The sequence below is a fragment of the Cryptomeria japonica genome, chromosome 7 (assembly GCF_030272615.1).
Source record: "Cryptomeria japonica chromosome 7, Sugi_1.0, whole genome shotgun sequence".
NCBI classification, from domain to species: domain Eukaryota; kingdom Viridiplantae; phylum Streptophyta; class Pinopsida; order Cupressales; family Cupressaceae; genus Cryptomeria; species Cryptomeria japonica.
The window spans coordinates 482,840,983-482,856,854 of record NC_081411.1 but is presented as its reverse complement, the minus strand read 5'-3'; the positions used below and the strand labels follow the sequence as shown (position 1 = coordinate 482,856,854).

Here is a 15,872-nt window from a genome sequence, read left to right as displayed (position 1 = left end):
TGCTGGGACAGGCGACTACCTGACGAACGAGCTGACCAAGATGCTCTTCCCATCAGAGTATCTGGGCGGCCTTAAGGATGTCATAGAATACTTCATCCCTTTTAGAGGTCTACCCTTGGCCTCGGACTTGCAGCCTTTCATCACCCTTGGAGAGGAGGTAAATTGGTATCTTCTTATAAGCAGCTTAAAGAGTATGTCATTGTCGGCTCATCGCCTATGCATAGAGCGCGCTGCGGAGTTCCTCCTCAAAGTCCATCTAATAGTGCCCACTCCAGCCGGCATAGCATGGTATGTCGAGTTCTGCAACTACATCTTCTCGCAGATCCTGATGCCACATATTCTTCCGAACCTAGTGCTTGTGTCGATATCTCAGGAATCCGACAATGACTTCGACCACGAGTGGATGGGACATGATGATGATGAAGATGATGACTCAAAATTTCTCATGGACGAGGATGAGGATGAGGATGAGGAAGACAACTGAAAAGACTGCCACCTTGATACTTAAAATCTATAGGATGCAAGCCTTTTTATGCATTGTATAAAGATACTGATATATATAATATAACGAATCTTTTACTTGTTTACAACATATCTTATGATTTACTTCTTTTCCTTACAATGCATGAAGAAACATAATTAAATAAATAAGGCACACTAAAATACATTATTTACATTGGGGGCACTAAGCTTTAATAGAAAGGTTTAAGATGAAACCCGTTAACCAAGATTTCGAGAGATTCCTCTTGCATATTCTCGAGGTCGAATGCATTAAACCTCTTACAATTCGTGATGCGGAAGGGTCCCTCCCATAAACCATCAAACTTAGGGTGTTGACCTAGCCTGGCCGCCCTCTCATTATATTTTAAAACAAGATTGCCTGGTTTGAGCTTCAGGTCATAACTCTTCTTGTTATCAAACCACCTATTGACGGTTTGTTGGCAGCTTTGAAGAGATTCGAATGTTGATTCCCTTGCTTCTTCTAGCTCCATAACCTCTACCAACCTTACCTCCATGGGCTCATTTTTGGCCACCTCAATGGACTTTAGGAGTTGCAAAGTGGGGATCTCCAAATATACGGGGAATAAGGCGTCTTTGTTGTAGACCTGCTTGTATGGAGATTTCTTTAAAATATGCTTGGGCGTGATCCGGTCCATCCATACTGCGCTTCTCAAGTGGTGATGCCACTCCCTTTTGTGTTCAGACCCATTCTTTTAATGAGTCTTATGAGGTTCTTATTGGTAGATTCAACTAGGTCATTTCCTTAAGGGTAATAATTCAAAGAAGTATTCAGATATATACCCTAGCGGAGAGCAAATAGGGTTACACAGGAGCTCGTGAATACGCGTGCATTATCCGATATTATGGTCTTTGGCAGATCATACCGGCATACTAGCTCCTCCAAAAAAGCTAGTATTTATGTTTCTGATGAATTCCTTAGGGGTACAGCCTCAGACCATCTGGTGAAGTAGTCAATGGCAGTAAGGATCCACTTGTATCTGGCTGAGCTAGGCGGATTAATCATCCCTATGAAATCCAGACCCCATTGAGCAAAGGGTTCTTCCACCATTATTAGCCTGAGTGGCATTGATGCCTTCTCATGCCTACCACTATAGTATTGACACTCCTTGCATTCTCTTACCAGAGCATGTGTTTCTTTAAACATCGAGGGCCAGAATTACCCATGACGGGTAATCTTGATAATGGTGGTTTGTGTTGAATCATGACCCCCTAAAAGGCCATTATGAAATTCGTGTAAGATTTTGTGGGCTTGGTCTCGGTCTACGCAGCGGAGTACAATCTCGTCAAAATTCCTTTTAAAAAGAACTCCTTCAACAAGGCAGAAGCCGCTATTCTGCATCTTGTAGAATCTCCTCTTTTCAGGAGAGATGTTAGCTGGGACGATTCTAGTCTCCATGAAGTGTTTCTGGCTCTCGATCCAATCTACTTATGTTCTCTCATAGGCGAAGATCACAACCTCCTCCACAGTAGTCTCGGTTTCTTGAGGGTCAGACTCTTGGGCTATATATTCGCAAAGGCCTTTTCGCGGATTACCTTAGTGGGCCTGACATCAATATCATATTCTAAGATCTTGGCAATCTAGTTTTCCCTTTTCTCTGTAATGTCACCCCCCATTATATATTCCCTAATTGAAGGATGAGTAACATACACAGTAGTCTTATTGCAAGCAATGAAATGCCTGAACTTTTTGAGGCCTTTGACAATGGCTAGTGCTTGTTTTTCAACAAAATTGTATTTAGCCTCATACTCCTTTAGAGTTTTGGAATGAAAGGCTATGGGATGCTCACCCTTTTTGTCTACATCTTTCTGGGTTAGTACCATGGCAATGCTATAATTGCTAGAGAAAACATACATTATGAAATCCCTAGACATATCAAGGTTTGAGAGTACTAGAGCGGAAGAGATGGCGTCTTTGATTTTCTCAAATGCCTCTTTTGCTTCAGGAGTCCATTTAAAATGTATTTCCCTTTTAAGCATTAGCATGATAGGCCTCACCATTCCAACAAAGTTTGAGATGAAACAGCTAACAAAGTTGACCCTGCCTAGGAAGGACTGAATGCCCTTCTTGTTGACGGGAAGCAGAGTCTCTTTTATTGCCTTCACTCGATCTGGATCGATGGAGACTCCTTCTTTTGACACTACGTGTCCCAATAATTTCCCTTGCGGGACCCCAAAGATGCATTTATTTGGGTTCAATGAAATGCTGAATTCCAAACACTTCTAGACAACTAGCTCGAGATGATCGAAATGATCTTCTTTATGCTTTGAAAACACCGTCAAGTCATCCAAGTAGATGAGGATGATTTTATTAATCAGCTCCTTAAAAGCCAGATCCATAGCCCTCTAAAAAGTGGCACCTACGTTTGACAATCTAAACGGCATTTTCTGGTAAGCAAATGTTCCCCATTTGGTTGTGAAGGTGGTCTTATGTTGGTCTTCTGGCTTTACTAACACTTGGTTATAACCCGAGAATCCATCCAACATCGAAAACATCTCTAACCCCACCATAGTGTTTAACAACTGTTCCATTGGTTGCAAAGGGTAATGGTCTTTTAGAGAAGCTTGGTTCAAGTCATAGAAGTCCACACAGAGACGGATATCCCCATTCTTCTTTCTGACTGGTACCAAATTTGATACCCATGTACTATGCTTGATGGGGTATACAATCTTGGACTTTATTAATTTCTTCAGTTCTTGCGCCATGAGAACCTCAATCTTTAGATTGGTAGGTCTCTTCTTCTATCGAACCAGCTTGGCCCCATCGACAAGCTCAATGGTGTGTTGAATGATGATAGAATTGTAACCTTTCAAATCCTCATATGAAAATGCTAGCACGCCCATGTATTCATCACAATATCGAGCCAACCTTTCTCGATCTTTTGGGGGAACTCCCTTTCCGACCTTAAGTGTTCTCTCATTCCTTACTTACATTTCAGTTTAGTCACCTTTATCGGTCATGAATTTTCGCTTGTTATTTTTAGCATCATCATGGTCAAATAAATTCTCCAGGGTGATCAATCCATTTGGGAGCTTGTTGGATTTCAATTGAATGATTTGATCCTCGTAAGCCTCCTTTACTTTAGACTGCATTTGATTAGAAAACTCTCTGGAGTTTTGAATGAATAGAGCAATTTGCTCATCACTCTCAAAAACTTGCCAATGGGTGTCATTGTCTGGAATAGCTAGTCGAATGATCACGCGCATCGCCTGAGGGTTGGCGAGAAAATCCACAACAAGGTTGAATTGTGACCCAATAGTGGCCATCCGATCAATGGATGTATTTGTCTTTCGAGGAATCCTCTGGATGTTGAAAGCATCAAAGCTTTCAATAAAATCCCACGTCCTATGGCAATAGGACCTCATGCGGATGTGCTTGGCACTTGAGATTCCTCGGACCTAGTGCACTATCAGCTCTGAATCACCCAAAACTTTCAACTATTTTATTCCCATCCTTTCTGCTAAATTTAGGCCTTGGATTAGCCCTTCATATTCTGCTTCATTGTTGGAGCAAGCAAACTACAAGCGGAAAGATCTCAGGATTTGTTCATCAGAAGGTGAAGCAAGGCAAATTCTAGCACCTGAACCTAGCTTGCATCTTGCACCATCAAAGTGAAAGGTCCAGAGCGCAGAAGATAGCTCCTCCTTGGTTAGTGGACCCTTGGTTAATTTTGGGATAATCTGATCCTCATCAAAAATACAATAAGTACCAAGACCCGTGGCATGGCAATTGGAATATGGATCAGAATTTATGAATTCGTTGAGGAAAACTTCTTGGTCTGGTGTAATATCTTCAGTCACCTCTTCATCCTCTAGAAGTTCTACCGTTCTTCTCTCCTCATTAGAGATGGAGGTATGAGTAGGCTCAAAGTTGAGAATAGCCTGATCAGCTACATGCTCGGTGTGTAGGGGTTTTGACAGAATTTTGAGCTTAGCACCATGTTGGGTCCAGAGGATGAGGTGGGACCAATCTAAAGATAAGTAACCTCCTATCTTGGCGGTAAAGTCTTGGGAGAGGCAGAGGCCGAAAACAGGTGAGATGTCAATAACTACTACTTCTTGGGACACGGTGACACTAGGACAGGCGAACAATGTCAGCAGAAGACTTTTAATAAGACCCATAGTCTTGGCTTTATTTCCATCTAGTTGCATAACACCCCTACTTAGAGGTTCGTATTTGATGTTCAAAACCTCAGCAATTTGCTTAGGCATGACGGTAGTGCTGGCACCGGAATCTATCATAGAATTATGTAATATCTTGTCTCCTACTATGAGGGTCAAATAGAAAGGGTTTGGTTTAGGCTTACCTTCCACTTGGGCTCTAGGTGGTGCGGCCTCATTTGTCAACACTTCCGGCGAGCGTGATTGTGCTGCAGGGGTCACAATTCTTTCCTCATTAGCCTGCAAAGAACTGGCAACATTCTTGTCAGTAGGTCTCTCCACCTCTACCAGAGCTTATTTTAACCAATTCTTCTGCTCTAGGATACTAAGGAGATCCCATAAGGAGGCATTAGTCGGGACTTTCTTTAGGTACTCCACCACATCCAATACTAATGGCACTGATGTTTTTTCTTCTCTCGACTTATAGGGAATAAACTCCTTTCTCGGATATGCAGTAGCAACCGCGGGTTGTTTAGGAACTTTATCTTAGATGAACCTCCCCTGCGTGCGTACATTCTCTCCCATAAAATGTCTTTTTGATCGGAGGTTGTAATCTAACTGCACTTGAGGAGCTCCCAAGCTTGATGCAATTGCGTCATTGTGAGTATGGCGTCCTCACCCTCCATCCAAGAGAATAAAGCATGGTCCGGAGCTATCTCTGTTTCCTGCTCTATTGACATACCTTACATCTGTGCGATGAGAGCCGCATTGTCCATGCCAGGGGCAGCATAAACTGAATCATCTGAGGCAACACCTTGAATTTGCTGATCTGTAATTTTTTGTTGCAAATTGCCTTTCGGGCATTTTCTTGGGGCGTGGGCATTATTACATGGGAAACACCAATAATTGGTGTCATCTGCTAGATTATCATTTCCTATGGTCAACTCTTTATTGGTGCTGGAATAGATAATTTGCAAATGATTGGGCATTGGAACTATTTGACCATTCGACTGATTTGAGGAAGCTCGATTATTCGCATATTAGTTTTGTTGATATGTGGGTCTATTCCCTTGGAAATTTTGTTGGGAGGGAGGTCTAGCAAGGGAGATTTGGGATCTTTTTAATTTAATGATTTCATTTGAGAAAGATCTCAACAAATTTTTTATATCATTGACTTCCGCAACCAGAGATGAAGGGGAAGACATGCTTGCTTGTTGGGATCTGGGATACACATACATAGATTGGGGTGCAGATGTGCTAGGCACAGCTGGCTCAGGAACTTGATTTGATAACTCAGGGAAGATCGGCATGAGCAGTCGTGGTGCAAGATTTGCAGCGTCAATTAAATTGTTTAATGCTCGGACCGCCAAGTCATACGCATCTGGGAGAGTATTTCCTCCGAGAGATTGAATCATCACAGATATATCTGAATTGAAGGCTTTCAGATAAAAAACAAACGCCATATCTGCGGGAGGACAAGCGGACCACGGTATCCTCTGCCAGGTCCTTTGAAACCTCATATTGAATTATGTTACTGCTTCCTGAGGATCCCTTTTGATGGTAATCAATTGTTGCATTAGAGATGATCTATCAGCCTTGTTGGAAAATCTCTCAAAGAAGCGGTCACCAAGATGGTCCCAATCCGTTATAGAGTTTGGACCAAGAGATCTATACCAATCTAAAGCTCTTCCTTTGAATGAAGCTGCAAGCAATCTCAGAGCTACATTTTGCTTTGTAATGTTATGGACGGTGCAGACATCGGCCACATCTTGTAGGTGTTCCCCCGATGTCTTGAAACATTCTCCGGTGATTTTAGGGATAGTTTTTAGCGTGGAGGTAGGAATTGGCCCCCATACTGCAGGTGGAACAGGAGGAATGAGAGGGCTACCACTATTTCAAGTCACGAAATTTCTAGGAGGAACTTGAGCCATTACTATGGGAACAGGTACCGCAGGGGTAACAGGTGGATTCTGAGAAGTAGTTGCAGGCGAATGGACGCTTACCAGGGGTGGTAGAAGCAAACTGGGATTTAAAGTTGTTTGACTCCTGGTAAAAGGTCTATGGCTCATAAAATTGCTTACGCTTTTTCAAAATTAGGTCCCACCGGGCGTGCCAGAAAAAGAACTGTTGACTCCTAATTTTACATTAAACGCTAACAGACTTATGGGAAATTCGGTGATGGGGGACCTTTTGCACGAGATTCACTAAATAACCTCTGGGTTTGAGAAGTCGACTCTGTTGGCAATATTGCATTATAACAGACAAAGAAAGATTGTTGGCATTTCAATAAGGATATTGAGAAGGTTGTTGATGATTATGGATATAATTGATTAAGGATGTTTACTGTCTTGATATTATTATTTTGTCATTGATGTCAAGAAATTGATTTTCTAATTCAGTATGATGTTGCCATATCTTGAGAAGTATGGTATGAAGATTATAAAGATGTCGGTAAAAGACACAAGAAAGAATATGATGAATAAGGGGATGAATAAGGTATTCAATGGGAAACTAGTACCGAGTCAGACAATGATGAGATCATGATGTTTTAGATTGTTTTAACATCATACATATGTTGTAAATTGTAAAGGTTAATACTATACTATGTTATCAAGCAAGGAACCTAGTCGATAAACCCTAAGGTTATAACTATCGGTTAATGAAGGCGGAATGTCTAGCGAGTGAAGTTTAGTATTCACCGAGTTGTAACCGAGCTATAACAGAATGCATTAAATGTTTGCATGCGTTATTTAATGAAGGAAGCTGATGAGTTGGTACTGTTTAAATGATTGGTGAGCCGTGAATGAAGTTTGTTAACGAATCTAAGGCAATGAAAAGTCGGCATGAAGATCTATAGCTCAGATTGAACCGCAATACCCTGGCACAAGTTCCAAGAAATATATGCAAGTTCCAAGGCAGGGTAAAACGTTTTCAGATCGAAAGATGCATTGAACCTAGACAAGATCGAAGATCTGATGGCTATGATTGATCATGGGAAATGTGATCAAGGAGATTAAGCAGTTACCTAATTGTTTATAAGTAGGAAACTATTGATAAACAATGTATGCGGGCAAGTGTATGCACAGGGATGCTACATAGTGATTACCGAGCACAGAAGCTTGAAGACCTGTTAGAATAACAAAGTATAGAAGCCCAGCAGATAGACAAGATTAGTTCTATGTCTAGATTGTATTGAACAAATAGGAATCTGCTTTAGCATTTTAGATGTGAAGTTGCAAATAGATTTTATTACTGTTATTTTGTGAAAGTGACAGAAAATCTCTTAACCAAGTGGACTTAATAGTCTTATTTGTAAAACCCTCTAGCAAGGTGACATTCTGATTGAGTGTTTGAAATCCTTTAACAAGGTGAAGATCCTAACAGATCTGAGGGAAATCCCTTAACCGGGTCACATCTAGCAATGTGTTTGTAATCTTTAACAGGATTTGCTTTTAACCGAGCATACTCTAGAAGAATATATTTCTTAGTGGGTCTGAAATCCCATAGTGGTTTTTCCCTATTTGGGTTTCCACGTTAAATCTGGTGTTATGAGGTTTATGATGTTTATATGCTTTTGAGTTTGCATGTTTAATAGTTTTGTTTATATTACTGAAATATATGTTACCGAGGTTGAATCTGATGTTTTTGTGGATGATTAAGTTTGTATGGGCACCCCCCCCCCCCCCTCCTCTCATCTTGTTGACTATTGGATCTATACTTATATTAAGTATCAGAACTATCAGACTCTTCATACAATTGGGGGAGAAAAGGGGAAGAGGAAAACTTAAAAAGCTACACTACTTAGGCGATACGCTAGAATAATTTTAGGACACTAACTGCATATAAAACCCAGATACATGCAATTTTAAAGCCCATTCAATAATCTACATGCTCAGCACCATTAGAGAAGACGATTAAACTAAACTTCATTCAACACAATATGACATTCACCATTCATCCAATGGATAATAAGTCCTAAAACATTGTTTAATCTATAGATTCTCACAGCATATATCATAGAAGTTACTAAACCTGAATACAACACATAAGTCAATTTACTAAGCTTCAAATAAAACAACCACAGAGGCCATAGGCACAATCTGATATGTCTATCATTCACCCAATTTAATTAACATAAAGGCTTTTCAATGAGCCAAAGTCTAAACAATTCTCACAAAAATTTGCACTCTTTAAAAAAAGCAGAAAAAAGGCCTATATAGAGCCCTCGACCTTCGACAAACAGCACAAAAGCATTGGAAAAATCCTAGCAACCGCTTCTGATCAGGAATCTCCCAGTGTGGCACTTCTTGAGACACTACCCAGCGAAAATGGCCTTTAATGTGGTTACTCCAACCCTATCATGGCGACCCCTGCACCTACCAAACAAGAAAATTGTGGTGCAAACACCATTCTGGTTCACGAACCATCAAAGAAGACACGTGGTGACTTGAGGGAGACCTAAAGTCGAACGCAAAAAAGAGAACCGGAACATGCAATGCGGGGGCACCAAGTGTCACTGCCAGCACACAGAAGATGGTGGGGTCAGGAAACATACGCCGAAGAAGAGACTTGCGCCACACAGTAGCTCTACATCCTCTCAACACCAAACAAGAAGAGCAAGTCTCTTAGAGCAATGTCGAGACACCACTTGTCACACACGTGAGCGATCAAGAGAGAAGGTCAAAAATTAAAGGAAGGGGGCGAAACTTTACCGAAATGCTGCACATGAACCACTCCAAAAGAATATTAACAGCTAACATTAAAAACAAGATATGAAGGATGAACTTTGAAACTCTAGAGTCTAAAACTTTCCTAATAATAAAAAAAACTTTCAAATAATAATTAAAGATTTAATACAATTATGAGTGTAACTCAAAAAAGCTTGATATGTTATTTTCCTTACAACAATGAAGAATCTTATGACTTGTTCATATGATTTAATCCAACAATACATTGTTGACCCTAAGTTCTCACATGGAATCATTAATGTGAAGAAAAAATATTAAGAAAAGAAGGGCCTTTTGACAAGTTGTGGGTCTCTCTGACTATACAAGTTTTGTTTCCTCATAAAGTTAATTCAAACAGACACTCTCAATGAGATAGATCATGTGAACCTTTGATCTAATAAAAGAATGCATGGGTAAAATGACTAAGTATGAAAAAAATTAATGGAAGAAGATCCCTCTTAAGTATAGGTAGCAAGTCCTTGCATTTGTTTGTTATTTTATCTAGCAATAATAAAGACTCCTACAAATCGTTGATTTAATATGATCCATCACTAAGTACAAACCCTAAAGGCTAATATGGAATAATTAATCTAAGGTAAAAAGGTTAAGGAAAAGAAGAAATAATGGTAGGTCCCTCTAATGTATATCTATGCCAATCTTATCAAATAAGAAGCCCTTGGAAAAACTCTAATATAAGAGAAAAAAATTCATATCATTCATTTAAATGTACCCAAGAAAGATTGTGACTTCAAAAAATAAAAGCCAACAAAGTGAAATGAGACAATAATAAGAGTGGCAGGCCTCTTCTAGCCCCATGCTACGAAGAAATTAACCCCTTATATTTTTTGAATAACAAGTGCCAATGAAAATCCAATTAGTCAAAAACCATGACATCAATTATAGATTGTATTTAAGGGTCTCAATGCTTAAAATATATATATATGGTAGTAATCTACGAAACCATACAACATCTAATACTCATTAAATTACTTCCAAGCCCAATCAAAAGTGGAATCTATTTGGACTTTTTCCTCTATATCACAACACGGTTAATAAGATTAGTGAGGAACCAAATAACAATCATAGCAAAAAGAGTGTTCTCTTAAAATATGGTCACAAGTGGGTCATTACAACTACTATCATAACTTGATAAACCCACCTAAATGGTTATGAAATTCACAACCAAACTAAGAAGAGTTGTCCATCGAATTTAATCATTTGAACATAGTCCATCTATACGGAACTTTAGCAAATCATCCACTTACATTTGAAGAATGAATTAAGTAACAAGAGCTTTAATCTCATTTGCAACACCTTGAAACTTACTATTTTTAGCTCTTTAATATGATAGTTTGTAAGCATAGATTACATTTTTATAACTATTTAAAAACCCTTAAGCCTAAAATAGTGTTTACATTTGGTATCTAAATATTAATGCCACAGGATTAGTTTCTTTCATTTATTTTACCCCTTTTTTGGTTTAAGGGTGCTTGTTGAAGTTACAAATTTTTATTGTTGTACAGTTATAATTAAGTCAGATTGTCAAAACTATCTTAGAATATATAATTTTCATTTTCTACTCTTATCTAGTATAAGATCTATATCTAATGTCAAGATAGGAGAAATTGGCCCAAATTTGGAGGATTTTTACTGAGAATCTTTCATTTTGAAGCTTCCCGTCTATTGAAATTAATTGTGAAGTCTTAAATAAATTAGATAGTTGAGCTATTTAGGCAAAAAATCAACACTTCATGACAAAATGAGAGGAAGAATTAATCATTTAATAAGATTAATGGCATTATTGACATGTATAAAATGAAAAGTAAACCAAACAAATTGAGTATTTATTGAATTGTAAAAGCTCACTAGAATTTTTGAGATTTAAGTTTATTTGTATTGTCTTTAGTCTTCACAAACTTATAAGATTTTATTTAGTGATTCTCCACCCAATGGATCATTGTGGTGCCTCTAGTACAATCTCTCAAATAAGGATTGATACAGTGCAAATATGCAATATGAGAAACAAGTAAAATGAATGACACATTTCTTAAACTAGATAGAAATTTTTGTCTCATTAATCTTAAGGCCCTTTTTTGTTTTTCACAAATATTAATTATTAGTGATTTCTAATAGATTGGTTAGAATTGTGATAAAATAAAGAAACCCATGTTTAGAATAAACGGCAATTCTAATTAAACATTATTAGCTTTGAATTAGAGATAAGTGCAACCATAATTTTCTTAAATTATCTATAATTGCAAGGTTATGCCATGAAACTATGGAAAATCTTATGTAATTTGTGGTGCTCATTTAAAAAGTGAGAAACAAATAATGTTAAAATTGGGTTATCACAGCAAAAATAATAAATAATCATTTCACAATGTGGATGAGCAAACCATAATTTAGAAAAAAAATCAAATACCAAACAATTAGATCCACTTATAAAATTGAAATAATCATGTTGGGGTGATTGGCCTCAAATGGTTTGAGCACTCAAAGTCTATTCTAAACAACTAAATTATCTATGTTGAGGTGAGTTTGCATAAGGACAAGAAAACAAATCAAATTTCATTGAGTGTTTGTTGTGAAACACATATAAAATACTAATTTCAAGGGGTCAAAATACAAGAGTGCCATTTGATTATATATCACCACTAAAAAATTCACTAATTGTGCACCATGTGCAAAAACACCACACGATTAAGCACATAATATATCGTATCTATTAATTATCTAAAACACATAAACACTAAAGACATTTTAACAAATAGCGTGAAAAACATCTATTAATTTGAGTCCATTACAATGCAAATATCACTTGGCTAATGCAGCGTCAACTGACACATTAGCAAGGTAGGAATGTAGATGATAAATAGCTTAACCAATTAAAATTTTAGAGTTAATCTTGAATAATAGAAAAGTTTAGAATAGACCTTGAACAACATAAAAGTTTAGTTATATGAAACTATAGAAAATTTTAGAATAAATCATTATCATATATTTGTAAATTGTTTGACTTATAACTAAATCTCTTGAATTATCCCACGCCCATTACATACTAGACACCTTTGAGAACCAGAACAATTTGAACAATAATTCCATTTTTTGGGAAGACTGTAACAAAAGAGATATTGTATTAGTGCAAAATATGAATATGGTGATAAATTATTGTTGAAACTACTACTTTGCCTACCCAGCAGTGTATCGAGTTGCTACATCCTTCGCATTTTTTCTCGCCTTGTCACTAGCATCTTTTGAAAGCTTCTTAAGTATAAACCCCTCACCATTGCATTCACCACATAGGCCAGACCCATTACAAGCTTCACATTTATTCTACAACACATGAAAAAGCACATGATTAGAACCTTTACGAATGGAATAAGATTCATTTATTAATTTTCTTGTAGAGATAGATATTCATTACATACTTGCTTTGGTTGTGATCTTTTAGTTTCAGTTTGCTTCACAAGGATAGTGGTAGCAGCACCTACTACAAATACCACCATCATTGTTGTAGTTACATCAGGTAATGCATTTCTTATTATATATTTGCATCTCCAATGCTTTGATGGACCACCAATTTTAACATTGCATGCCCACTTTTGCACCTTTCTCTTATTTTTACTATATGTAAAAATATGGTCAGTCCCTAATGAACATTAACACAAAATTATTTATCAAAATCTTTGCTAGATAGAATATAACAAGTTGTCTTTCTAACATTCATTATCATTTCCATAACTTTTCTTAGATATGAACAATATACCTCTAAATGAACAGTCCCATGACAACACTTATTTGATAGTTACAATATACCTTATACATAATGCATACATACATACATTATATTGAATATATAAATATTAGATAGTTTGTGCAAATATATATTCAATAGTTTGTACAAATATTATTTGCATTCCCAAACTAAGCCTAAGTCTCTTCAAGGTTATATATTTAAGCCTTAACCTTGAAGAGACTTAGGCTTAGTTTGGGAATGCATATATATATAAATATAAATAATTACAAAATTTATAATTGAGTTAAAAAATATTGAACATAGAAAAGCATAAAATAATATTTATAAATATTTTAATTAACAAGCAAAGCCTTTAACATTTAAAAAAATATGATGCATCACAATTAGCAATGTGAAACTTGTGAAACACTTCTATAAATTCAAAAGGTGGGTAGAGAAATGTTTTCTCGTGAGCATGTTATCAATGAAAAATCATATGATAGTTATGAGTTTAACCAATGTGCTCACATTGTCTAGTGTGTTGAAAGACACATAAGGGGGTTAAGTAACCCTCTCATTTAAAAACCTCAATAGACTAGGGTGGTTGTCACATGTATAGGGTTTACTATGTATATTTATATAGTGAAAACACATTAAAATGAAAGTGATTATCTATCAAAATTAAAATTATACAATATAATATTGGGGTATTATTTTTAAAAAATTAAAATTTAAAAAAAAAATCTTATAAGAAAACATATTAAGTATCCCCAAAACTCATATATATCCTAGTGGAACAAATTAAATAAGAAAAAATTGACATAAATTTAGATTTACAAGACAATGCAAATAAGAAAAATCAAGTACTTTCAAAAACCAAATCACATCAATTTAATATGTTGTCTTAATTTTTGAGTTTTCAAAAATTGACAACCCCTTCAAAGTTTTGCTCGATTTTTGCAGTCTTGTTCTCTTAGGAACATTTTACGAGGTTCAAAACTCGTATTTGTTTGTTTCTAATTGTTAGTGTGCATTTTTGTCATCTTAGTCTAGGTTTTGGTTGATTTTTGTCTCCTTTTTCTTTCCTTTCTGTGTAATTTCGGGTTTTAAGTAGGTGATTGTGAGTCGTAGGAACTTTTAAATGTCATTACAAGTGAATGCACTTACTTGTAATCAAGCTTTAGAAACCCGATTAGAAGTCATTTCATTGTTTTCCAATTTACTTCACTTGTAATTGGGTTTATATAGCCCGATTACAAGTGTGTTTTACCAAGCAAAATAAAAAGCGATCATCTTCACTTGTGTCAAGCCTTTTAGGACCCGATTTGCCTTCCCTTGTGTCCTCTTTAATCTCGTGACATTGAAGGGAGTCTCATTAAGGTGTTGTTTTGCAATAGGAGTGTTCCTCTTCACTTGCCTATTAGGGCGCTTGTGTGGAGATTTTCAAATCACTTTTTCTTTTCCATTTGGAGCTGCATCAGGAGTTGGGCGCATTTTCCTTTCATCTCTTTGGGGTTTCGTTTAAAGGTAAGTGCAATCTGGCATTCTTGTTTTGTTCTTTCCTTTGTTTTTGTTTTTCCCCTTTATGTTGATGTAGAGAGCACGCCTTTCCCTTGTTCTTCTCCCTGTGTCACATGCATTGCTTACATGCAATTGGATACATATATTCATGTTGTTAGAGGTGTATGAATGCGCATTTGTTTGCAAGTATTGGCTTTCCTTTGCATTGCAAGTTTAACCTTTCACTTGCAATCGGGCCTCAAAACCTTGATTGCAAGTGTATTGGCCAAGTTGGCTATTTGCTTATTATCTTGCACTTGCAATCGGGGTTTCAAGATTGGATTGCAAGTCACCCATTCTTTGAGTGTTGCATTACATGCACACTTGCAATCGGGTCTTGAAATCCTGATTGCAAGTTTGTATCATCCATGCTAATCTCTTTCACTTGCAATTGGGGTTTTGAGACCCGATTGCAAGCTTGTTTCTCCCTCTGTTTTCTTATTGCAAGTATGCACACTTGCAATTGGGTCTTCAAGACCCAATTGCAAGCTTATCCTTACCACTCATTTGCAATCACTTGCACACTTGCAATCGGGTCTCCAAGACCCGATTGCAAGCTTATACTTATCATGTAAGCTTGCTTACTTGCATTCGGGTCTCCAAGACCCAATTGCAAGTGCAAGTGTCAAGGTTTTTTCCCTAACTTGTGTTGATCATTTCCATTTTTTCAAGCTCATTGCTATCCACTTGCATTCCGCCCCCTGAGATCCGAAATTTTGCCCTCGTCATCATCAGTATTTTGTCCATAATACATAGTTCAAGCTTGTCCACTCTTTTGCATTATCTCCATGATAAATATCATGATAGGTCAAGAGTTGGGCATTGTTTTCCAAGCCCTTTCATTTGAAGAAGGTGTCATGGCTTCTCCAATAGCCTGTGATGATGTCTTAACTCTTTGGGGTTTTCATCGCAGTGTTACAGATTCTTGTTCAATGATAGAAGAACCAGCATCTCCTTCAAACAAGAAGATGAAGTACAAATATGACAAGTACCAGAATGAGATTTCTCCTTCTCAAGTGAACTCTCTTATCAATGAAATCAAAGATACAAAGATTGGGCATGTTGATATTTCTGAGCTCCTTGAGAGAGCAGAAGGATCACCAAATCATAGCATGCAATTGCTTTTGAATAGTCATATTCAATTGGTTTCCACTTTCTCAGTGGCTGCCTTGGAACCAGAATTTGTCCTTGCTTGTGCTGCTCATTTTGACAAAGGATCTAGAACAATC

At 37.2% G+C, this 15,872-nt stretch overlaps 1 protein-coding gene across 1 annotated transcript in view; it reads right to left on the bottom strand.

The window, feature by feature from the left end:
- Positions 1-12,105: 12,105 nt before the first annotated feature.
- The window catches only part of LOC131065744 (uncharacterized), an 84,291-nt gene continuing 80,524 nt past the window's right edge, over positions 12,106-15,872 (bottom strand). Inside the window, exons 2-4 of the mRNA XM_058000367.2 lie at positions 12,776-12,996; positions 12,541-12,680; positions 12,106-12,461 (exon numbers count right to left, since the gene is read on the bottom strand). Coding sequence (XP_057856350.2) covers positions 12,371-12,461; positions 12,541-12,680; positions 12,776-12,996 — 452 coding nt within the window. The 3' untranslated portion in view covers positions 12,106-12,370. The remainder of the gene's footprint in view (positions 12,462-12,540; positions 12,681-12,775; positions 12,997-15,872) is intronic.